Source organism: Cervus elaphus, chromosome 10 (assembly GCF_910594005.1).
Source record: "Cervus elaphus chromosome 10, mCerEla1.1, whole genome shotgun sequence".
Taxonomy (NCBI): domain Eukaryota; kingdom Metazoa; phylum Chordata; class Mammalia; order Artiodactyla; family Cervidae; genus Cervus; species Cervus elaphus.
In genome coordinates, this window is record NC_057824.1 from 34,012,638 (window position 1) to 34,038,084 (window position 25,447).

Genomic DNA, 25,447 nt, shown 5'->3' on the forward strand with positions numbered 1-25,447 from the left:
GTCTGGAGTGGTGCCTGCCTTTCCCTGTTGTCTTTCACCCGACCCCGCTTTGGGTCCCCATCGACCAGGATCCAGGGCCAGCCATTCATTGAGACTCTATCAGAGTTCGCAAATGTTCTCTGAGCCTCAGTTTCCCTCCCCGATGATGGGGGCGGTAAGCCTCCGCTGCACAAGGCTGCTGGGAGGATTAAATGCTGTAATGCCGGGCCAGCTCGGCGGCGCTTAGCCCTAAGCTCCAAGAGGCAGAACAGCTCCCAGGGGTTTCATTCATTCAGCGGCTGTTTGCTGACAGCCTGCTCTGTGCCAGGCACAGGACCGGTTGGGGGCCACGGACACCACTTGATCCAAGCCCTCCTGGTGCATGTGTGCCGGTGGCCTGTGAGGGCCCTGCCGTCGGTGAGGTGGACAGGGCAGCCAGGGTTATGTGAGTTCATCTGGCAGACGTGGATGCTGAGGTGCAGGAAGGTTAGAAGGACCTTGCCCAAGGGCGCACCCGGGAAATTCGACCTGCGGCAGGGTCCCAGCCTTTGTAGCAGAAAGCATCCGCGCAGGATAGAAAAACACTCTGGAGCCACAGACGGTTCCCCAGCGCAGAGTGCCGTGGCTTGGAAGAGGAGGGCTCCATTCTGTGGCTCCATTCCCCCTCCCACTGGGGGAACTGGACTCATACTCTGATGACTGAGATCTGGGGTGTAGTGCTTGTATGGGGCCTGACCATATCCCTCACTCAGAACTATGGCTAGCAGGGCAGAGACTAGAACATCCCATACAGCGGTCCCAGACGCCGTCCTGTGACCACCACCAGCAACACCTGTGGGCTCATCACTCGGTCATTCAGTCACACAGTTGCACCTGTTCTTTTTTTTTTTTATCTTAAACTGAAGGATAATTGCTTTACAATATTGTGTTGGTTTCTTCCATAGAGCAGCATGTATCAGCCATAGGTATACATATGTCCCCTCCCTCGCACCTGTTCTTTTTTTATAGCCACTATGCAGAGCAGAGTTTACCTCTCTCTGTAACCACAGGGCCTGGCACACTCTGGTAGACCCAGAGTACCCAGTACAGACTTCTGCTGTTATTAATGATGATAACGGTGATCCGGCCTGTGGTCCAGCCTTATCCTCAGGTGGAGCAGGAGGTAGGGGGTGAGATGATGGTGACAGTGACTGACAGCCTGGCTCGCTTTAAGTCTTGAGTGAGGAGGACAGGAGCCTCAGAGCTGGACCCCAAGGACCGCAGACCTTATCCTGAAGCCCACAGAGGGTTGGGCAAGCCTTGTGGTGTCAGCCAGCTGCACTACTGGGGACCTGGGAGAACCAGAGGCAGCAGTTGCCAGGGCAGAGGTGGTCCAGCCCTTGTACAAGTTAACAAGGCCCTTTGGGTCCCACGTGGCTCCCCCCTTCTTTCCTCCTCCAGGAAGCCCTCCCCATTTCCCCATCAGAAAGCAGTCACTGTGCCCCCCTACCCCCAGTCAGGTAGCACGATTTGATCCATCTCCCTCTAATACTACATGGGAACCGGACTTTTAAGGAGCTGGTAGAGGAGTTGGGAATGTTTGGTGTAAATCTCAGCCATGTGGTTTGGGCCTTGGGTTCCTGAGCTGTGAATCCCAAGGCCTTGGCTGCTTTGTCTCTGACTCTCTGAGGAAGGCAGCAACCACCTTGGAAGTTCTCAAGATTCCTACAGGGATAGGTTTGGGAACTCAGAGGGTCTCTAATTCCCAACAGCAAGTCCGCTAAGCCCCCAGGACTCTGATAATCCACATGACTCAAGACAACTCCAGAGCATATGCTCTTCTGTTTTTCCCTACAGGTGGATAGATCCCGAGGCCACATGGCTCAGTAGAAGATGAAGCCCAACCCAGCAGGCTCCTCCCCAGAGGCCTGCAAAGCTGCAGGACAGGGCCGGCAGAGCTGCCCTGTCTGTCAGGCCTGGGGTGGGGTCTCAGGCCTGGGGAATGTGTCTGGACCTGGGCTGGGGTCTGGTGTAGTTCTAGAACCTGGATCAAGGCCTGATGCTGCTACAGAACATGGCCCAGGGTCTGGAGCAGTGTTGGGCCCTGGGCAGGGGCCTAGTGATGTTCTGGGACTCAGAAAAGGGTCTGGAGCAGTGTCAGGCTCCGGGCAGAGGCCTAGTGATGTTCTGGGACCCAGACAAGGGTCTGGAGCAGTGTCAGGCCCTGGGCAGGGGCCTAGTGATGTTCTGGGGCCCAGACAAGGGTCTGGAGTAGTGTTGGGCTCTGGGCAGGGGCCTAGTGCTGCTTCAGGAGCTGGGTTAATACCTGATTCAGGAGCTTCACCTTCCCCTGGCCCGGAGGTAGGGCCTGGACCCAGGCGGGGATCAGGGGCTGGGCAGAGACCCAGTGAGCCAACGACAGTCCCAACACCGGGTCAACAGCAGAAGGCTCAGGCCACCCCTGTGCAGGCCTCAAGGCAGAAGATTGTGGTCACCGGAGGAGCAGGCTACCTGGGCTTCAGCCTGGGTTCCAGCCTGGCCAAAAGCGGCACTTCTGTCATCCTGCTCGACCTCCGCAGACCCCAGTGGGAGCTGTGCCCAGGAACCGAGTTCGTCCAGGTGCAGTGATGATGTCTTGGGGGACGGGCGGGGGGCAGGCTGGTGGTGGAGGTCAGGGGTTGGTGTCTGATGTGTAACCGGTGGCTGGTAGTGAAGGGCACAGGCTCCAGAGTCAGACTCCAGCTCCCAGCTGGGCCACCACGGCCACAGGGCCCCGCACCTCTGAGCCTCACGTCTTTATTCACAGAATGGGGACACCAACCATATCTGCTTCACTAGAGATTGTGGGGAGGTGAGGAGACAGTGCGTGTAAAACCCTGGGCACGTTCTCTGTGACTTAGCTCCATAGAGGGGGCTGATGATGCTGAAGACGGACGCCCAGTGGAATCATCTAGTAAATCCTGCCCCACAGCTTGTCCGGGCTCTGCAGATGCTGGGCCTGGGTGGGGTCAGGGGGCTGGCTCTGGGGCCTGCCACAGCTGTTATGTCTGATTACCTTGGACCCAGACCTCCTACCTCCGTGTCTTTCTTCTCTGTTTCAGGCTGATGTCCGAAATGCAGAAGCCCTGCACCGTACCTTCGAAGGGGTGGACTGTGTTTTCCACGTGGCCTCCTACGGAATGTCTGGGGCTGAGCAGGTGAGACCCCCACACACACACACAGGGCTTAGGTTCCGGCTCTGCCTGCCCCCGCCTAATGCCTGGGAGTTCATTATGCGCTTCACCTATTCCAGGGAGGATCTGGGCTACACCCAGCCTACATTTGGCCCGTGACACCAAATGCCAGTTCTGCCATTTTCTAGCTGTGTGACTAGGAAAGTTAAGTTAACCTCTCTGAGCCTCTGTTTCTTCATCTCTTAAGTGAGGACACAACTAGTGCTAATGTCACAACCTCCCCAGAGAGCAGTGTGACAGTATCTGTCAAAGCATACAATAGCCTTTGACTCAGAAATTACACTTACTTATATTACTCTTGCCTGGAAAATCCCATGGACGGAGGAGCCTGGTAGGCTGCAGTCCATGGGGTCACGAAGAGTCGGACACGACTGAGCGACTTCACCTTCACTTTTCACTTTCATGCATTGGAGAAGGAAATGGCAATCCACTCCAGTGTTCTTGCCTGGAGAATCCCAGGGACGGGGGAGCCTGGTGGGCTGCCGTTTATGGGGTCGCGCAGAGTCGGACACGACTGAAACGACTTAGCCGCAGCAGCAGCATATATTTGCAGCATTGGTTTTAATAACAAAACAGGAACTAACCAAAATGCCCATCCACTGGGGGCTATGTAAATAAATTGTGATATAGCCTAACAATGAAATTCTATGCAGCCATTCAAAAGAAGGAGAAAGAATGAGGTGACTCAATATATGCTGATAACAGAACAATTTCCAAGGTACAAAAACAGCATTTGACACTTTTTTTTTAAATAAAAGGCATATACTCACATTTGTATTAGAAATAGGAGGGAAATTTCTTCTTCGTTGCATATTAGTTTTACTGTTTGAGTAGTTTTAATCTTGTGATTGTATTACCTATTGAAAACAATGGCAACAAGAATAAATATAGCTGGAAAATCAGTATGGCACCCACTTCCCTGTGTGGTTGTAGGGATTAAATGAGATGTAAAGGCCTCGCCGTGTCCCTGATACACAAGCAACTCTCACTGTGGCCCAGTTGTTTTTATGTTTTACACCCCCGCCCTCTCACCTGGGTCTCTGTCTTATGGATAAGGAAGCTGAAACTTCTAGAGCCAGGAAGCACTCCAACACATCTGAGGCCCTTTTCTGTGTCACGCCCTGCATCAGGTCCTCTCATGGGGCTTATTAAATCCTGCAAACCACCCAAAGGGCTCTTCCCTCACTTCATAGGTGAGGGAGCTGACTGCCAGATGCGGGTAGCCCGCATCTGGCTACCGGTAGCCCAGGCAGATGGGAGCAGAGAAGCGCACTAGAGCCCAGGGCCCCCACACTACCAGGGACCCCTCAGAACCGCTGCCTCTGAGCTGCAGCCCCCCCCGCCCCGCCCCACCCAAGCCCAGCCGCACAGCCTCAGCTACAGGGCTGAGACAGCACCTCGACTCTCTGTCTTGCCTTTTAGCTGCAAAAAGAGCAGATCGAGTCTATAAACGTTGGAGGCACCAAACTAGTGATCGATGGTAGGCGCTCAGGGCCGATTGTGATCTACTGTGTTTGCCATGTCTTTCTTCACCTGGGCTGCCGCAGGCCCAGCTCTGCGGGCCAGGGCAGGGGGACAAAGGTGGGAGCCTCCTCCCACCCCCTGCCCTCCCCCGTGGAGGGCCTGTGGGCAGCACATCCTTCCTGTTCTGTGGGCGTGCCCAGGCCCTGGCATGGGGCTCAGTGTGACCTCAGGGTGTCTGGGGACACGGGAGTGGAGTTTGCGCAGAGGGCTTAGGGGTTGGGAGCAAGAAAAGTTGCTGAAGTTCCAAATGAGAAGACCCACCTCTGGGCTCCCGGGCATGTCCTGCCTTGTCCTCCATCCTGTTTTTCTCTCTGATTCTAGAGTGTGTTTTCCTTGTGTCCCCAGTGAGTGAGACTTTATTCTGACCTGTCCCTGGCAAGGTAGCCACACTGAGAAGGAAGAGTGAGCCAGCCTGGCCCCCAAGGACTCTCAGAGCAGGGCCTTGACCCCTCCCCAAGTGAAGGGAAGGAGGCCCTTCCCTCCTGAGGCAGGCTGTGTGCTGGAGGGTGGGGGGAGGACTCATCCAAGGCGGTCCCCATGGGCACCCCTCAGCCGACTCCCTGCTCACATCAGCGCTGTGTGTGTGTGTGTGTGTGTGTGGCTGTGTGACCTGTCACTGCAGCTTGTGTCCGCCAGCGGGTTCCAAGGCTTGTCTACACCAGCACCGTCAATGTCGCATTCGGCGGGAAGCCTATAGAGCAAGGCGATGAGGACTCTGTGCCATATTTCCCACTGGAGAAGGTACCTGGCTTCTGGGAGAGGTGGGCAGGGCGGACCTGGGACCCACAGTTCAAAGGGCAGAGATGGGCAGAGCCAGGGTCAACTTCACAACTCACGGTGAGACCCAGGAGCAAAGAGTCCCCAAACGACATGGTTCAAGCACTCTCCTACTTCAGTCATGCCAGCAAGGGCTTTACAATCACACCGACCTGGGCTTGAACCAGCAAAGCGACTTTCTGCCGTGGGACCCTGAGCAAACCACTTCATTCGGAGGCTCTCCTTCTTCATCTGGGCATGATAACACCACTCTGTGGGGGTGTGGAAAGCTGGAAATGAGATGATGATGTGAAAATGCCACGTGGGCACAAGAATTCAGTGTAAACAGTCCATCTGACACGCATCCAGATCCACATCCCAGTGCAGCCGATGTCCCAGTACAGGCGATGTGGCTGACGGGAAGCTCCACTATTACTGCTCTGAACTCTCTCCTCTGTTCGTGGCCCCCATCCAGAGGGAGAGGAGGGGCAGTAGGGCTCAGGGCTTGGCTATTTCCCAGAGGGGGTCCCAGAAGTGAGCTCCCATTGGTCAGAAGCAAAAGTGCAGCCCTGGGGCCAGGAGGTCTGGGCAGTGTGATCCGCAGTGTCCCTGACCCCATCTGGTGGCTCTGTTCTCCCTGTCCTTGAACAGCATACGGACCACTACTCCCGAACCAAAGCCATCGCTGACCAGTTGATCCTCATGGCCAATGGGATGCCTCTCCCAGGTAAGTATTGGGGACCTGCTCACAGCAAACATGCGTGTCCACTGCTGCCTGCATGAAACACATGAGCGACTCTTGCTTTTAGCTGGTATGTCTCTGTGGCCCAGCTTCCTTCTAAAGGACACTTCCCCAGGACCTTGGATATTCACCATCCAACAAATTCTGAGCACCTGCATTCAACAGGGATACAGCCTGGAAAACATCAGACCCAGTCCCTGCCCTCACGTTGCTCATGGTCTGGTGGGGAGACACTTGGGTTAGCCCAAGTCTAGTCCTCTTTTCTGCCACATAGGAGGGCGTCCAGTTTGGGGGAATCCTCTTCTAAATAAAAAGAGTACAAATTTATGAATATGCAGTGAGGTGTGGCACTTTGGAAGGGCTGTGCAAGTAAGGGGTGCTTCAGGAACTCCCAGAAAAATTGGCCTCGGTTGCCCAACTAGATTGCATCTTCTTATCATATTGTCATAAACAAATAATAATAGAATAAGGATAGGTGGCAGCGTGGTGCGGTGGCTAAACACCCACATACAGGAATCAGACTGAACTGAGTTCAAATCCCAGCTCCACCACCTTTCAGCAAAAGTCTCCTATTACTTGACAGCATCTGTATAAGATAAGAGATCCAGTTTCTTTCCAAACTCAGGAGTCAAATATATTCAGGTAAAGGCCTGGCTATCCAAATTGTATTTGCTTTCTGAAATTCAGAAACTAAAAAGAATCAGAAAAGCTGGTTTCTTTCACTGTCTAAACTCAGGAGCCAAGTGGATTTAGAGGGTGAAGGTTGCTTGGTATCATAATCCCCAAATTTACAGGAGAGAAAACTGAGGCTAAGAGGTTAACTGACCTAGATCAAGGTCACACAGCTCTTAAGTGGCAGACGTGGGGTTTGAAAACCCACCTCCCCCCAGGGGAGTCTAACACCAGAGCCTTGGGGCTTAACCACTGTGCTCCACTTAGCTGTGGCTGAGTGGTCTCTGAGCATGAATGCTTTCCCCTAAAATCCTCCCCACCTCACCCCCTCACCCTGGACCTGTCAGGCCTCAGTTGTTTATCCCAATGGGAACATCCAGCTGGGTTTCCCAGGAGTTTGAGCCTGTGCAGTAGAACTCTCTTCTCTATCAGGGCCTCCCCTGGCTGGACCAGCGCTCCTACAAGTCAGACACCTAATCCTCCAGCTGAGAATTATTTATGCAAGCATCCCCAGCTTTCCATGGTCAGGACAGTCATGGATACCCTGGGCCCCACCCCTCTGTGACATAGCTGCCCAGTGCCCCACTGGCCAATGTCAGCTGCAGCCTGACCAGCCTTCCCCCTCGAACCTCACCCCATGCCCAGGTGACCCAGAGTTTAAAATTAGCTCCAGGCTGTCTACAGAAAAGCTCACTTGATACCTCCCTCACAGGAGTCCAGCCACAGTCTCCCTGGGTGATTTCCAGTCCCTGCTCCCCCAGCTGGTCCCTGAGAGACTCTGCCTCTAGCCTGGCATGGAGTAGCCTGGGCCCTGTAGCAGAGTCTTGAGACCTGCAGACCCCAGCTCCATGTGAAGGCGCTGTGTCTTCATGTCTCTGGGTGTGTGAGTATCCTGGGGCCACCAGGACAAATCACCACTAACCTGGTGGCTCGAAACAGCAGAAATTTCTTTTCTCACGGTTCCCGTAGTTCACAGTCAGATATCTGAAATCCAAGTGTCATTTGGGCTGCGCTCCCTCCAGAAGTGTGTGGGAGAATCCTTCCTTGACTCTTCCGGCTTCTGGTCCTTGGGGTCTTGGGGTCCTTCGTTGGTGGCATCACTTGGCATCAGTCTCTGCCTCTGTCTTCATGTGGCCTCTCCTCTTCTCCCTCTGTGAGTCTCTTATAAGGACACCTGACGTTGGATTTAAGGCTCAACAGGATAATCCAGGATAGTTTTGAAAGGTTGTTGCTGAACGATAAGACGCCGGGATTCTCGGCCTCCGGAGGAGACGAATTCAATCCGGGGCCAGAGACGAGGCTGGATCGCTCAGAGCTTTTGTGTAATAAAGTTTTATTTAAGTATAAAGGAGATAGAGAAAGCCTCTGACATAGGCATCAGAAGGGGGCAGAAAGAATACCCGCCTCCTAGTCTTTAGCTGTAAGTTATATAGTCACTCACAGTCTGTTAATGAAAAGAAAGGAATGTCTTAGAATTTAGAATGGCACCAGATAATTAGTTTCATTTACATAGATTAGGGGAACAGCATCTGAGTAAGTAGGTTAGGCCATTTGGCAGAACCAACTTGAAGATAGAGTCTGGGGTACATTAACATAGCTTAAGACAACGTTTCCATAAGAAAAAGAAATGTATTGGTTAACTCAAGGTTTGAGAGTAGTTAGCTTCAGGTGAAACCAGGTGTCATAGCAACACAGCATTTTAAGAGAAACCTCCTTTTAAATTTGTATAGAGAAGAAAAAAATATTGCTGGTTTGTTTCCTCCTGCCGCTTAAGAGAGATAAAAATGTCTGGCACTTGCAGCCTGTTTCCTCTGTTTTGAGACCCCTGGACTTCCTGCCTGTTACCCTCTCAGTTTCATGTTTAGATCCCTAATTACATCAGCAAAGACCCCTTTTCCAAGTAGGGTAGCATCCATGGGTTCCAGGACACAGACATAACTTTTGGGGGCCCACCATTCAACCCACTACGCTGGGCTTCGTTGTTAAGTGAGGGTGTTGGAGAAGGAACAGTCAGGAAAGCTATGGAGCAGTCAGGAGCAGGCTATGACCTGGTGACACCGTCCCTGGCTAATTTATGAAGAAAAGGGAATTTATACTCGAAGGATATGTGATAGCTTCTGGAAAACAAGATCCAGAAAAGTGACCACCAGGGCTTAGAAATGACAGGGTCAGGGCGATTCCAGGGACCTGGGAGGCAGGAGCTTGTGATCAGTCTCTCAGGGTGAGCCCACTCTTAGGATTTTAGATCCCATGTCAGCGGGATGCACAGAGTTATGTTCCTGGGTGAGAAGATGGCATTGACTCAGCCTGGGTCCTAGAATGCCACCTCAGAGAAGAGAGGTATATCTAGACTGACATTTGCCCCCAGACCTGGTACAAAGGGGAAGGAGCTCCCAAAGAAAGGTGGGCTTCTGGTCCCAGAGGATGATATACACTCAGCTCCCCAAACTGGGAGCAGGCTGCTTGGGGAACCTCAGCCTTGGGGCAGTGGAACATCTACCAGGAGGCTCCAACTCAGTTAAGGAGATGGGGTTGGGAGTCAAATAATTTACAAATAGTAGCTGAAAAAATTTAAAATCTTAAACACAAATGAATTAGAATAAATTGAAAATTTTGTAGACTTTCTTAAGGCTTGAATATGTTTGGGGCAGCTCTTCAGGCTAAACCCCTAGACCTCCCCCCACAGGGTGACAGGCTCCCACTTCCACAATTGGGGACCCCTCAGCAGAGAATTTGGGAAACCCTGGACCAAACTCTATCTTAGTCCGGAGACTCTGCTGACACAGCAGAGAGGGGGAACAGACCTCCAGCTCTCGTGCTAATGGCTCTAGTCTTTTCCTTTCTGGTTGTCTGGAAAGGGTAACTGCAACCACTAGTTACAAAGCATCCATTTTCCATGTGAAGAGACCGAGGCTGAGAGAGCTGAGGGTCTAGTTGTTAATATTGTGTCTCCAGAGCTGTTAGTGGAAAGAGCTTGAACCTGGGTCTCCATCTCAGCTCCACTAGGTTGAGTTGTGTGCCCTTAGGCAAATCACATCTCTTCTCTGAGCCTTGGTTCCTTTATCCATAAAATAGGGATAATAACAGCTCCCACCTCATTGGGCTGACTGGAGGGAAAAATTCCAGGCTTACCAGAGTATCAGATGAGGGCACCAGACACATAGTAAAACCTCTCTGAGAGCCCTATGGACCTTACCTGATGACTAGAAGAAAGAAAGAGCTACAGCTGTTGGCATGAGGGCACGTGGGTCTGTGCACATCTGTAAAATGGGCACAGTAGGACTCTCGTGGGAGTCAAAGGCGATCACGTCTGTCAGAGCTGGTTAAACTCTCATGGGCCACGCACATAGGTGTTGCCTCTGTTACTGGCCTGACAGTTTTGTGAGTTCAGGGACCATTTCTTGGTCCTCCTTGGATTCTTCACAGCATCCATCCCAGGACCCAGTGCAGAGCGGGGGGGAGGGGGATGATTCTGAATAGGGTTTGTTGAATGACTAGCTGATCTACTGAGAGAATAATTAATTGAATGAGGAAACTCCAAGGACCTGCCTATCCCACTAACCTGCCCAGGTAAGGACCAGGAGATGTGGACAGCCTTTCTATCCCCCTTCCTGCTCATCCACCCCTTCCTAGGCCCCTGACTGCCCTCCCCTGTGTCGTAGGAGGAGGCTCTCTGAGGACGTGTGTGCTCCGACCCCCAGGGATCTACGGCCCGGAAGAGCAGAGGCACCTGCCCCGCGTGGCGGTACGTTGTTCCAGCCTGAGGCTGAAGGCACGGGAGGAACCGGTGAATGAGGTCCATGGTCACAATGTCAGTCTTGGGTCAGTGCCCCAAGTGGGGCACCCTCAGTTCTGGGAGAACTCCTGCTCTTGGGGTTACTCCAGCCAGGCCTGGTACCCATGGAGAAGACATGGAGTTACAACCCCAGAGAGGCAGAGGAAACTGTTGCCCTGCTCAGATGTGGGCTCCCCGAGGGCCAGAGGGCTCGTCTCATGCTGCTGGGTCTTCACACAGAAAACCTCTCCAAACAAGGCTGGGTGCCAGGGATATGGCTGCAAGGGGCTCTGGATCCTGTCCTCAGATTTCTCACAGCCTAGTCAGGGAGACAGGTGCCACAGTCACAGGTTCAGGGTGGTAAGGGCTGAGGTGAGAGGGAGAAGATGGGAGGACAGCAGAGAGGGCCTGGCAGGGGAGGTCCAGGAGGGCTTCCTGGAGGAAGTGACACCTGTGCTGTTTGAATAGGGAATGAGCTAACCAAGGAAATGGGGTAGTAGAGAGAAGGTGATCCAAACAGAGGAGAGAGTTTGGGCATAATGCTGGAAATGAAAACCAGTTCCAGGTTTGGGGATGTACTTCCCTGGAGGCTCAGATGGTAAAGAATCTGCCTGCAGTGCAGCAGACACAGGTTTGATCCCTGGGTCGGGAAGATCCCTGGAGAAGGGAAAGGCCACCCATTCCAGTATTCTTGCCTTGGAAATCCCATGGACAGAGGAGCCTGGCGGGCTACAGTCCATGGGTCACAAAGAGTTGGATACAACTGAGTGACTAACACTAACAGTGAACAAAATAGACAATTCTACCCCCCCTTCCTGTGGGCTTTATATTCTCACAGAAGAGAAACAGAATAAACACCTTACATGACAAGGAATAGTCGAAGGAGCCGGGGACTGTGGAGAAAGAGGGAAAGTGCAGCGGGATGGGGGAAAGCCAGGGTGCCAACAGTCAGGGAGCCTCTTTGAGTAGGGACACTGAGCCCCTTGAGGTGACCAGGTGTATCACAAAGGTAGGCAGAACCTTCCAGGCAGAGGGCATGGGAGGTCCAAAGCTCTGAGGTGTGAACCTGCTGGCCTGTTCCAGGGAGGAAGCCAAGTGCCTGGGGCTGAGTGAGACCAAGGGGTTCAGTGGGAGGCAAGTCAGAGAGGTGCTGGATCCGGAGCAGAAGGGTCTCCTTAGCCATCTGACCTGCCAGAAAGGCGTCCCAAAGGTTCTGAGCGGAGGAGACGTGATTTGACTTAGGATTCAGAAAGATCCCCAGCTGCGTGGAGAACAGCCCACAGGGGCTTTGGGTGGAAGCGGGGGACCAGTTAGGAGGCTATTTCCGTGTCCGGGTGAGCGATGAGGGTGGAGGTCAAGGCAGTGAGGAGTGGCTAGATTCTGGACAGATAGTAACAGCTGAGACAACTGCGTTTGCAGATGGGTTGGGTGTAGGGAGGGCGGGAAGGGACAGCCAGAGGGGGCTGCAGAGCTTTGGCCTGAGCCCTGGGTGCTGTGGGCCGAGGGAAAGCAGGGGTGGCCAAGTGGGGTCCAGCACTCACAGGTCAGGGCAAGTCTGCCTTGTCCATCTGGCAACCAAATGGGCCACCAAGTGGAGACATCTGTCAGGAAGGTTTAGTGGGGCTGGGACAGAGAAGTCTGGCCTGAAGCTAGAAACTGGGGAGCCGTCTGCCTGGAGATGGAATTAAAAGCCATTTCCAGGCTTCGTCTGTGTTTCTCACCCTCTCCCCTCTCCACCAGAGCCACATTAAGAAGAGGTTTTTCATGTTCCGATTTGGGGACCGACGGACGCGGATGAACTGGGTCCATGTCCGCAATCTGGTGCAGGCCCACGTGCTGGCCGCCGAAGCCCTCACTGCCGCCAAGGGCCACGTGGCCGTGAGTCTCCTGCAGTGCCCCCCCTCCTTACCCCCCAGGCTGCAGGTAGGCGCCCCACTATCCCTAGGGGATTCCTGGCTCACACACGACAGATCTCCCCAACTCAAATTGCCTCATGGGCTTGTCAGCCCAGGAAAGCTGGGGGGCGGGGGGTGGATGATACTTTTTAGAGCATCCTTAGCTCCTTGAAATGACCCTGAGAGGTAGGTGTTGTTGATCCCAGAGTGACAGTCACCAAATGCTAAGCATCTTAGATATATTGTTATAGTTCCCCTTTAGAACAGCCCAAGAGGGAGATCCCATTATTATGCTCCCATTTCTCAGATGAAGAAACTGAGGCACAGAGAGTTTAAGTGACTCCGTCGAGGTCATACAGCTCGTCAGTTGGGAGCCCCGGAATCCAAAGGGACTTGTTCAGATCTATCTCCAGGGCTGCTCGGGAGAATGGGGAGTTGGGGCAGCTGCTAGAAGCCATCAGAGAGGACAGGGTCAGGTGACGGCCCTGTGCCTGACATCCCCTTCCCCGCGTGTCCCCTCAGAGCGGGCAGGCGTACTACATCAATGACGGGGACAGCGTCAACCTCTTCGAGTGGATGGCTCCACTGGTAGGTGCCCAGACACGCCACCAACCCAAGTGAGAATTCCGGGATCCCCACGTCTTCCTTCCCTGTCACCTGTTCCTCTTTCTAAAAGCTCAGGAGGTTTCACATGAAAGACCAGCTTGGCAACAGTGTCTACTTGGGTGGCGCTGGAACTGAGTCACGACCACCCCTTTAGGAGGCCAGGAGCTCCCCGAGTTTGCCACAGTCCCTCTCAGCCTGCTTCCTGACTTATGTTGATGTCTTGTGAAGTTTGGCTTGTGGGCCCCCCACCTCTGTACTTTATAGGGAGGCCCTGAAAGAGGTAAGTAGGAGGTGGCCAAAGCACAAAAGGAGGTGCTGGCCTTCACAAAGGGAGGCACAGCCCCCACCCTGAGAATCCCGGCCTCCTCTCCCAGCAGCCTACAGACTCCTTGATGGTGTCGACCAGAAACCCCACACTGGAGGCTATATCTTCGGGGTATTCAGGCCCTTTGCATGTCAACTTTTAACAGCTTTATTGAGATATAATTTATAGACCATACAGTTCACCTATTGAAAGCATACAAACCAATGGTTTTCAGTATTTTAAAAGTTGTATGACCATCACTGAAACACATTTTAGAACATTACATCACCTTCCCCAAAAACAACCCCTCCAAAAACCATACTCTTTGGCTGTCATTTCTGTTTACATCTCATCCCACCCCACCCCTAGCCACAGGCAACCACTAATCTCCTCCCTGCTTCTATAGACTTGCCTGTTCTGGACATTTCCTGTGAACAGAATCATAAAACATGTTAAGTTTCTTTCACTTAGCATAAAGTTTTCAAGGTTCATCCTTGCTGTGGATGTGTCATATCAGTGCTTCACTCTTTTTTATTACCAAAAAAAAAATTCCATTCAGTGGATATGCCAAATTTTATTAATCCATTCATCACTGGATAGAAATTTGGGTTTTCCCAAATTACTGTTATCAGTCATGCTATTATGAACATTTGTGTGTAAATAGTTGTGTGGACATATGTTCTCATTTCTCTTGTGTCTACACCTGGGAGTGGAATTCCTGGGTCATACATTCCCAGGTGGTAAAGAATCTGCCTGCCAGTGCAAGAGATGTGGGTTCGATCGCTGGGCAGGGAAGATCCCCTGAAGGAGGGCATGGCAACCCATCCAGAATTCTTGCCTGGAGAATCCCCATGGACAGAGGAGCCTGGCAGACTGCTGTAAATTCTATATAAGTGCCTTAGAGTGTGTTTGGGTAAGCAGATGTAAAAAAATAACTAAATGATGGGAATGAGCCCAAGTTTAAAAACCCGCTCTGTGCCGTCAATTCCCACTTAGTTTTCCAGGTCATAGTGTTTCATTTAAAGACTGGTGTAAACTTAGGGCTGGCTGTGGGGTCTGCCTGCTCTGGTGGGCAGATGAGGAGGGGCCAGGAGGTGCTCTGATGACTCTGGGGTAAAGGCAGTTTGTGGCCTCTGCACATTAGCCCTTCAGGTATCTGTTTTCTTGCCTCAAGCCATGTTTCCTTGCAGTTTGAGAAGCTGGGGTACAGCCAGCCCTGGATCCAGGTTCCTACTTCCTGGGTTTACCTGTCAGGTAAGGAAGGGTGTGTGTGTGTGTGTGTGTGTGTGTGTGTGTGTGTGTGTGTGTGTGTGTGTGTGTGTGTGTGTGTGTGTGTGTGTGTGTGTGTGTGTGTGTGTGTGTGTGTGTGTGTGTGTGTGTGTGTGTGTGTGTGTGTGTGTGTGTGAAAACCCTCCACATGGCAGATGTACATGCATTGCTGTTGTTGTTCAGTCACTCAGTGTGTGTGTGTGTGTGTGTGTGTGTGTGTGTGTGTGTGTGTGTGAAAACCCTCCACATGGCAGATGTACATGCATTGCTGTTGTTGTTCAGTCACTCAGTGTGTGTGTGTGTGTGTGTGTGTGTGTGTGTGTGTGTGTGTGTGTGTGTGTGAAAACCCTCCACATGGCAGATGTACATGCATTGCTGTTGTTGTTCAGTCACTCAGTTGTGTCCGACTCTTTGCAACCCCACGGACTGCAGCACGCCAGGCTTCCCTGTCCCTCACCATCTCCCAGAGCTTGCTCAAACTCATGTCCATCAAGTCAGTGATGCCATCCAACCATCTCATCCTCTGTCATCCCCTTCTCCTCCTGCCTTCAATCTTTCCCAGCATCAGGGTCTTTTCTAATGAGTTGGCTCTTCACAGGTGGCCAAAGTATTGGAGCTTCGAGTTCAGCATCAGTCTTTCCAATGAATATTCAGGACTGATCTCCTTTAGGATTGACTGGTTTGATCTCCTTGCAGTCGAAGGGACTTCAGGAGTCTTCTCCAGCACCACAGTTCAGAAAGCATCAATGCATTACCTCATTTTAAACCCAGAGCCAGGACCTAGCTGAGAGGCACAAAATTTAAGGAGACCTGCACTCTCAGGAGTCAAATGCTCCAAGCCTGATCTGCACTTGCCCAACCCTGAGAGCTGGTGCCTCCTTAAATTTGCCTTCGGGGCACCTTACTCACTTCACCCTAGTCCCGGCCCTGTTTAAACTCTATCCCACTTGCAGGTGGGTGTGCTTAGGCCCATTGTAAAGATGAGGCAACTGAGGCCCCGAGAGGTTAGCAGCCTGCCTACACACAGTGCCATGCTGAGAAAGCAGGAGAGGCAGAATTCACACTGGGCTAATCTGACTCCATAGCCCACTCCCAGCCCCACTGCTGCGCTGGAAGGTGCGAAGCCAGGCAGAGGAGGGGGAGCCCTGGGGCTGCCCCATCCACCAACGCCAGCCTGGAGTTAAGGCTGCTTTGGGACATGTGGAGGTTCAGTTTTGACCCTGGGCCTTTCCTGGTGGCTCAACAGTAAAGAATCTGCCTGCAGTGTAGGAGACCCAGGCTTGATCCCTGGGTCGGGAAGATCCCCTGGAGAAGGGAATGACAACCCACTCCAGTATTCTTGCTTAGAGAATTCCATGGACAGAGGATCCTGGCAGGCTACAGTCCGTGGGGTTGCAGAGTCAGACAGGACTGAGTGACCAACACTTTCACTTTCTCCTCCTCACCCTGAAGGTCAGTCTCTACTCCCACGCCCCAGTGTCTCTCTGCTGGCCTCCTTCCAGCTGGAATGCTGAGCGTTTGTCAGGCATGGAGTGATCAGCCCCAGGGGATAAGTGGCCCTCCAGTCACAGATAACTGAGTTCTGGAAAACCTCAGCTGGATCTGTTGCTCTTTAAGAGCACTGGGATGCTTGCCATTGAAAGCTGGGGTTTGCAGACTTCTGTCTCCCAGGGCACCCGCACAGAATGGTTCCCCTGCACAGCATCGCCACCAAGAGTGACACTCCTGACCCCCAGCTGCGAAAAGTTCAACTGCAGCTTCTGGCAGTTTGAGTGAATTATCTATAAATTCCCCAGTTCCCAGTGAGCTAACTGTAACTCAGTTCTTCTTACTCTTGACTGCACAGTAGAATCACCTGGGAGCTTTTAAAATCTAGAAATGCCTCAGCCACATCCCAGACCTATTATCTCAGCATTCTACTGGTACAAGGGGATGGGGGAAGCTGGAACATTTAAAAAAGTGATCCAGTATAAAGCGCATGTTGAGTTCAATCACTGCCCCAACTTCTTTCTCTCTGACTCAAGAGAGCATACCGGAATAGAAGTGAGAGAGACATGGTTGTAGATATCGCTTTGAATCTGCTCAGATTTATCTTAAGATGTCAGGCTTTTAATGTTAATAACAACTTACTTGTGACATATTTCATCACCAAGCAAAGTGCCCTAGGCTGTGCTGAGAAACTGATTTAAAGGAATCCCAAGAACAGGAAAATATTGGCAAAGAGATTACCGCTAGCAAAGCAAATAATGCCCCCAACTGACTTGCCCCTGAGAGCCTCCCTGGAGTTTGCAAAGAGCAGGCACCTGTTCACTGGTCCCTCTCTCCCCACACAGCCACGGTGATGGAGTATTTGCATCTGGCCCTGAGGCCCATCTGCAGCCTCCCCCCGCTGCTCACCCGGAGTGAGGTAAGGGAGCCCCTTTGCTCTGGTGCCCCTCACTTGCCTTCCTGCCCCTTCTCCTTTCCCACTCTGACACCATAACTGGATGCTTGTCTGAGGTCTCAGAACCTCCCATGTGTGCCCAAATCTAGGGCCAGCTCCTTCATAATGTCCCAGCCCCTGGGCTTTGGCTTAGGCTGTGCTCTCTTGGTCTGAGGGGTGACCGCTCCAAGCCCATCCTTCACCACTATCATTTCATTCATAAGCAGCTTGCCTTCCCAGCCAGACTGGAGGCTCCCGAAGGCAGGTTCCATGACATTCACTTTCTGGAATGTCTCTACTCCCCAACAACTGTCAATGTGCACGCACGCACACACACAAGGCACACACATTCAAGCTCACAGTTTGAGGCTCACAATTTCTGCTCATTGAACAAGTATATATTAAGTAAGGACCTACTGTGTTAAGAACACTGTTCTCAAATAATGATGATGCATTTTCTATTTGCATATAGAGTTTAAAAGAGATGTTTTGGGGAAAAAAGATGTTTTTATTTAAACATTACTTTTTCATGTATTTCCTTTATTTAGTCTTGGTTGTGCTAGCTCTTCGTTGCTATATGCAGGCTTTCTCTCTAGTTGTGATGAGCAGGGGCTACTCTTCCTGAGGAGCACTGGCTTGAGATGCAGGGGCTTCAGTAGTTACAACACACAGGCTCAGTAGTTGCGGCTCATGGACCCTAAGGCACATGGACTCCAGTAGTTGTGGCACATGGGCTTTAGTTGTTCTGAAGCATGTGGAACATTCCCAGATCAGGAATTGAACCCATGTCCCCTGCATTAGCAGGCAGATTCTTATCCACTGTACCAGCAGGGAAGTCCTAAAACAGAGGATGTTTTAATGCAGATTGTAAATAGTAAAGCAACAGTGGTGTTTGGTATTACTTGCAAAATCCTTTCTCTCTCACTTGACTGTCCCTGATGCACTGCTAAGTTAGGAAGGCCAAAAAGATTAGTATCTCATTTAATGGTGAAAAATTGTGAGCACTAGAGTGAACCAATCACTCATTGGTTCAAGGCTTCCCAGGTGGCTCAGTGGTAAAGAATCTGCCTGCCAATGCAGGAGACATGGGTTTGATCCCTGGGTCGAGAAGATCCCCTGGAGGAGGATCTGTATTCTTTCTTGTATTCTTGTATTCTTTCCTGGAAAATCCCATGGCCAGAGGAACCTGGCAGACTATCGTCGATGGGGTCGCAAAGAGGTGGACACGACTGAGTATGCATACACACACCAAGCCCCCACCATTCTAAAATTGGCTTCACACCAAAAATAAAAAAAATAAAATTGGCTTCACATTCAAAGCTCAGTGCTCCCCACTTCAGAGAATCAAGAATGGGCCATGGAAAGAGCAGTTCCCTATGGTTTCTCCTTTTAGCCATCCGGACTAGCAGAGAGAAGAGAAAAATAAAAATAGGGACCATCTATTGAGTGGTGATGAAGTGCCAGGCACTGTGTTTATCTCATTTAATCTTGACAACCACTATACACGGTGGATTCTGTTGTCACTTCCGTGTACAGAGGAGGAAGTGAGACACATGGCTAGGGGAGGGGGAGAGGGTAAAATAAACTGCCCATCACCATTTGCTTATGTAGCAGCGCTGAGATTTGAACCCAGATCAAATCTAAAAGATTCCAAGCTTAACCACTAACTTGTGAAATGTCAGGTATCATATTCACATAAAATAACTGCCAAGGTACTGCTGAATTGTGGTCGGGCTGAGAGCTGGCTCCTCTTTCTCTCCCCTCCCTTGAGGTTTTCTTGTTCAATGTGGGGGCAAGGGATCCCTAGTTAGTTGTAAAGTTTCTGGGCACCGTGGCTCTGGCGCCCTCTGCTGGCCAGTCTATGACATACTAACCAGCCCTGTAGTTCACTTCATAGTCTTTTTTCATTCATTTCACTTGTATTGAGCACCTACTGTATGCCAGGCATTGTTCTGAGGAATGGAGGTAGGACAGTCCTTACTTCCTATTTGCATATACAGTTTAAAAGAGAGAATTTTTTTACTGAATAATAGTTGACTTATCATGTCTTAATTACTGCTACACAGCAAAGTGATTCAGTTATTTCAGTTATATATCCTTACATTCTTTTCTTTAATATTCTTTTCCATTATGGTTTGGGGCTTCCCTTGTGGCTCAGCTGGTAAAGAATCCGCCTGCAGTGTGGGAGATCTGGGTTTGATCCCTGGGTTGGGAAGATCCCCTGAAGAAGGGAACGGCTACTCACTCCAGTATTCTGGCCTGGAGAATTCCATGGACTATGTAAGTCCATGGGGTCACAAAGAGTTGGACATGACTGAGCGACTTTCAAATGTATATGATCTGGGGGGAGTTGTGTTGAGTCTTTGTTGCTGCATGCAGGCTTTCTCTAGTTGCGATGAGCAGGGACTACTCTTCTTTCTGATGCCCAGGCTTCTCACTCTAGTAGCTTCTCTTGCTGTGGAGCAGAGGCTCTAGGTATATAGGCTTCAGTAGTTGCAGCAGAGGAGCTCAGTAGTTGCAGCTTGTGGGCCCTAGATGCGGGCTCAGTAGTTGGAGCCCATAGTCTTTAGTTGCTCTTTGGCACGTGGAATCTTCCTGGACCAGGGATCAAACCCGTGTCCCCTGCATTGGCAGGCGGATTCATATCCACTGTACCACCAGGGACGTCCATATCATAGAATATTGAATATAATTCTCTGTGCAATACAAGCCCTTGTTGTTTATTAAGAGAGGATGTTTTAATGCAGTAAACAGTAAGAACTATAAACAGTAATAATTATAAATTTTATAATTTATATATAAATTTATATATAAATTATATAATTATTAATTATAAATAGTAATAATCTGTTTATCCCTGGTGGCTCAGCCAGTAGAGTCCTCCTGCAATGAGGGAATCCTGGGTTTGATCGCTGGGTTGGGAAGATCCCCTGGAAAAGGGAAAGGCTACCCACTCCAGTATTCTTGCCTGGAGAATTCCATGAACTGTATAGTCCGTGGAGCCGCAAAAGTTGAACACAATTGAGCAACTTTCACTTTCTTTCCATTATGGTTTATCATAGGATATATAATTTTGGGGGGAGTTGCATTGGGTCTTTGTTGCTGCACTTGGGCTTTCTCTAGTTGCGATGAGTGTGGACTACTCTTCTTCTTAATGCCCGGGCTTCTCACTATAGTGGCTTCTCTTGCTGCAAAGCACAGGTCCTAGGCATATAGGCTTCAGTAGTTGCAGCAGGGGAGCTCAGTAGTTGCAGCTTACTGGCCCTAAAGTGCAGTTTCAGTAGCTGTAGCCCACGGGCTTAAGTTGCTCTTTGGCGCGTGGAATCTTCCTGGACCAGGGATCAAACCCATGTCCCCTACATTGGCTGGTGGATTCTTACCCACTGTACCACCAGGGATGTCCATAATCATAGAATATTGAATATAGTTCTCTGTGCTATATAAGACCTTGTTGTTTATTAAAAGAGAGTGTATTTTAATGCAGATTGTAAACAGTAGTAATCTGTTTATCCCTGGTGGTTCAGCCAGTAAAGAGTCTGCCTGCAATGTGGGAGTCCTGGGTTCAGTCCCTGGGTTGGGAAGATCCCCTGGAGAAGGAAATGGCAACCCACTCCATTATTCTTGCCTGGAGAATTTCATGGACAGAGGAGCCTGGTGGGCTACAGTCCACCGGGTCACAAAGAGTTGGACATGACTAAGTGACTAACTTTCACTTTCATAAACAGTAAAGCAACAGTGGTGTTTGGTATTATTTGCAAAATCCTTCCAGTCCACTCTCTGATCTGACTGTCCCTGATGCTCTGGTAAGTTAGGAAGGGCAAAAAGATTATAATCTCACTTAATGGCGAGCTCACAGTCCATCCAAAGAGACAGACAGCCCAATAACCAGGCAACTCAACACACTGTGATAAGGACTATACTGGGGGAAATGATGAGAAACTTCAGGGTACACAGAAGAGGCACATAAACCAATTCTGAGGAAGTTAGGGAGGGTTTCCCAAAGGAGGTGACATCCAAGCCTGAGATCTGGGACCCCTGTTTATCTAGCTCACAGCTGTATCCCCCAAAGCCCTGAGCTTGCTAGCTGAGGCAAAAAGAGACAAGAACTGGCCTCTCTCCCTCTTTCCCACACTAGCTTCCATGATCAGGGGCTTGACCCCAAGGGCTGTTACAGGGCCCCAGCAGAATCAAGCAGCTAGTGGACTCCTTCCCAGTGTCCAGCTGAGGAACTAAAGCAGAAGAAATGAATCAGGTGGGAGGGTATCCTCCCAGTCCTAACACAGCAGGGAAAGGCATGGGCTAGAATTTGGCTCCCTTGTGTGACCCTGGGCAAGTCACTTAACCTCTCTGATCAATTTTCAAGAGGAGACGGTGGTATTAGCATTTCAGAAGATTAAATGAGACGATGCCCAGAAAGAATTTAGCCTGACAGGCACAGGGGGCTAGTTCAGTACTTAGCTGTCAGTACTACCTTGGAAGCCTGTGGGCCCCAGGACTTCTGCCAGCAGGGAAGGCTGCTCAGACCCTGGAGAGTCAGCACGTCTGCATAACTGAATTCCTCTCTTAGGGAAGCTCAGTTAATCAGCAAGGGAGTGAAGGCTGTGCCCTGGGACCTGCCTACCCAGACTCAATCTGGGGCTGTGGGCTGAAAAGCCCAGGGTGTCCCCTGGAGACACTTATTTCCGGAGAGCTGCACCCAGGCTACAGGCAGAATGTATCAAGGTCCTCCTGAGCCCCAGCATCTTCTGGGCCAGGGAAGGGAGTGCAGAGGTGGGGCCTTTACTTTTGGGGGACTGGGAGATTCAGTAGGGTGAGGAGATGCAGAAAAGACATCCTGGAGGCGTCGCCCTCAAAGAAAATGGGGGCGGAAGAGAGAAAGGAAGTCCTCCCCATGAGACATCGAAGACGCGAGATCCAACACTTTGGGAAAGGAAAGGAAAGTGAATTCACTCAGTCGTGTCCGACTCGTTGCGACCCCATGGACTGCAGCCTCCCAGGCTCCTCCGTCCATGGGATTTTCCAGGCAAGAATACTGGAGTGGGTTGCCATTTCCTTCAAATCGCTGTGCGACGCAAGGGAAATCCCAACCCTCTCCCGTCCCAGTGAAACATGGTTGCTTCCCACGCCCACTAGTCCAGCCCCGCGGCTGTCCCGCCTCTCCCCGCAGGTGCGCAGTGTGGCCGTGACGCACACCTTCCAGATCGCCAAGGCCCGCGCCCAGCTTGGCTACGTGCCGGACAAGTTCAGCTTCGCGGATGCAGTGGAGCGATACGTGCAGTCAACAGCCGGGAGGACCCGCGGCTCCACCGCGCGGACGCTCCTGCGGCTGCTGCTCGGGCTCTTGCTGTTCCTTGGCCTGCTGGTCCTGGCCCTGCGCTTCCTAGGCCTGCAGCCGTCCGTCGTCTGACCGTCATCGCCGGCCCATCCCTGCTCCCGCCTCGCCTTCAGGACTCGGACCAGACCCTGCTCCGCCCTCCGGACTTGGGCGCACCCTGGAGTCCTGGACTTGTCCCTGCCACGCCCTCTGGGCTTGGGTCTGCCCGGGGCGCAAATGGCAACCCACTCCAGTATTCTTACCTGGAGAATTCCATGGACAGAGGAGTGGGTTACAGTCCATGGAGTCGCAAGAGTCGGACGCGATTTAGCTACTAACTCATCATCATCTGGGCCCCAGCGTTCTGACCCCGCCCCTTCCCCGCCCCCGTATTTAGACACGCCCCTGACCCGCCTCTTGAGTCATGACCACGCCCCTGCTCCTCCCTTCGGGTCTTGAGCTCCCTCTGGCCTGGAGAGGATGCCACAGGAAGGTCCTAGCTTCACAGCCTGCTCCGCCTTCCAGGCCTTCTCCCCGTCCCTACCCAGGTCTCACCCGCCCCAGGGTTCTCTCCTGCTCTAGTTCCGCCCTCTTCCTGGCTCTACCTGTAAGCTTGAGCCCGCCCCCTGGTTTCTCCCCAGGGAATTAGCCTTGCTCAGCCCTTTGGGTAGGGGCTTCCTAGGTGGCGCTAGTGGTAAAGAACCCGCCTGCTAATGCAGGAGACATCAGACTGGGTTTAATTCCCCGGTCGAGAAGATCCCCTGGAGAAGGAAATAGCAACCCACTCCAGCATTCTTGCCTGAAGAATCCCATGGACAGAGGAGCCTGGCGGACTACAGTCCAGAGCGTAGCAAAAAGTCCAACACGACTGAGCAAGCGGGCACGCCCTATCCCTCTGTGTCGGGTCCCTCCCCTCTTCTACTTGCGATTGGGTCCTAGCCCCGCCCCCTTCCGTCTGGTTCCACCCTCTCCAGTCACATCTCAGGCGAGTTCGTAGGGCCTGAGCGACTGAACTGAACTGAGCTGCAGCCGCTTGTGCAAGCTGGGCAGACGTTTGCAAGTTTTCGCTGTCTGTTGCTACCTCTCTAGGGACACAGACCCTCCTTGCTGCCCTAACTTCCCTGGGCTTGCCCTCAGATTGGGATCTTGGAGTAGACCCATTCTAGGAGCACTGTGTTTGATCCTCTGCTAGGCTTACGTTTTGGGTTCTCTCCCTCATCAGACCTCCTGTGTGTTGATAGCCAGGGTTGGAAGGAAACCTGAGACCCGGGCTTCTGCCTAGCCCTACTTGGCCTTTTTGGGTTTCCAGGGTATAAGTCTGGGGATGATTCAGCTTAGTAAGCACAGGTTTTGGTACCAGAAGGGACATCAAAAAAGAAAAAAATATATTTTTTAGGGTGATAAAAAGATAAAACCTCCAGTTAAAAGTAAATAAATCCTGGGGGTGTAATATACAGCATGGTTACTATAGTTAATAATGCTATATTGTGTTTATGAATGTTGCTGACAGTAGATCTTAAGTTTTTATTACAAGAAAAATTGTAACTGTGGTGATGGAAGTTAACTAAACATTGTGACCATTTCACAATATATACATATAGCAAATAATTATATTATACACCAGAAACTAATATAATGTTACATGTCAATTAAATCTAAAAAAAAAAAAACACTTTTTAAAGAACTGAATCTGTTTTAAGGCAGAAACCAAGGCAATATTGTAAAGCAATTATTCTCCAATTAAAAATAAATAAATAAATTTAAAAAAAATTTAAAAACAAATCGACTCTCTGGGGAAAATAGCAGTAAGTTATAATGGGAATTTTTAGAAATTAATTGGTCATACTTTTTTTATTTAGTGTTGCTTCTATTTGTTCCTGAGGAGGCCAGTAGTGATCACCATAGTCTTTAATGTTTAAACCACAATATTTCTTAATCCAGCCCTGCTCTCCACAGACGCAGTGCCTCCCTATTATCTTGGTTTCAATTGTGGATACCAAAATATTAGTGTGTAAATACACCTGTGTATATATCATAATATACACAGGTGGAACTGGCTGATAAAAACTATGGATCCTAGCAGAGAAGAAAACCATCAGAGACCTAAAGAAACCTGTGATGGGGAGGAGTAAATATGTTAGTTAGGGCCAACATGGCCCTGGCATGAGCATCAACGGGGTGTCCTCTGCTGAACAATTGAGAAAATTTGTGAAGCAGCTCAAAAATGTGTGCTCCTATTTACTATGTTGAATTGCATGTGTATATATAACTTTTTAAAACAATAATCCTTTATGTTTTGTATATGCTTCATCCTTTATATTTAATGCTTGACAGTTTGAAAGAGCTTTCATCTATATGCTCTGAGACTTAATTCTCAGGATCACTCTTACATAGGGCTTATTATCATTCTCATTTTTAAATGAGAAAACTGGGGTTGTCTAACTTGAAAGAGTGGAGGAATGTGGGGATTACTGCTCTGCAGGTGGATGAGATGCCCCAGGCCCACTGGGCTAAACGTGACCCATGGGTTATTTCTGCTTTTCTGCTCCTTGACCACGGCTTGGGTTGAGCTCTGGGATATATTTCAGTCTCAGATCCACAAACCTTGGACCAGTTGGGACTGGCAGCCCTTGGGATTTCTTTCTTCTCAGTAACATGCTTGCATTTAAATTCACCTTCCTCTCTGACTTTCTCTGAGAAACCTGTTCTTAGCAGAAGGAAAATAGACTTTTACTGTTGACATAATCTAAATCTTTTGTCTACTGACAAACCTCAGCTTGTGAAACTCAAAAGCAAAATCAGTTTCTTTGTTTTCTGAATTTCTCTAAATCATCTCTTCCCCTGGGGGTAGAATGTCTAAACCCTGGGATGGGGGCAGTATGGGTCACTATATCAGAAAGCTTCCTTCCTCTCAAGTGTCTTTAACCAATGGGAAAGGAGGAGGCACCTCCACCCAGCAGAGAAAGTCCCAGTGAGG

The 25,447-nt window shown here is 50.7% G+C and overlaps 1 protein-coding gene across 1 annotated transcript; it reads left to right on the top strand.

The window, feature by feature from the left end:
- The first annotated feature begins 1,734 nt into the window (after positions 1-1,734).
- Positions 1,735-24,248, top strand: SDR42E2 (short chain dehydrogenase/reductase family 42E, member 2). The gene is made up of 11 exons (XM_043914493.1): positions 1,735-2,577; positions 3,060-3,155; positions 4,614-4,671; positions 5,338-5,456; positions 6,123-6,198; positions 10,548-10,630; positions 12,401-12,538; positions 13,078-13,143; positions 14,656-14,719; positions 17,068-17,141; positions 22,324-24,248. Exons 1-11 carry the CDS (start codon positions 1,852-1,854, stop codon positions 22,561-22,563), a joined length of 1,740 nt encoding a protein of 579 aa, XP_043770428.1. The 5' UTR covers positions 1,735-1,851; the 3' UTR covers positions 22,564-24,248.
- Positions 24,249-25,447: the final 1,199 nt, after the last annotated feature.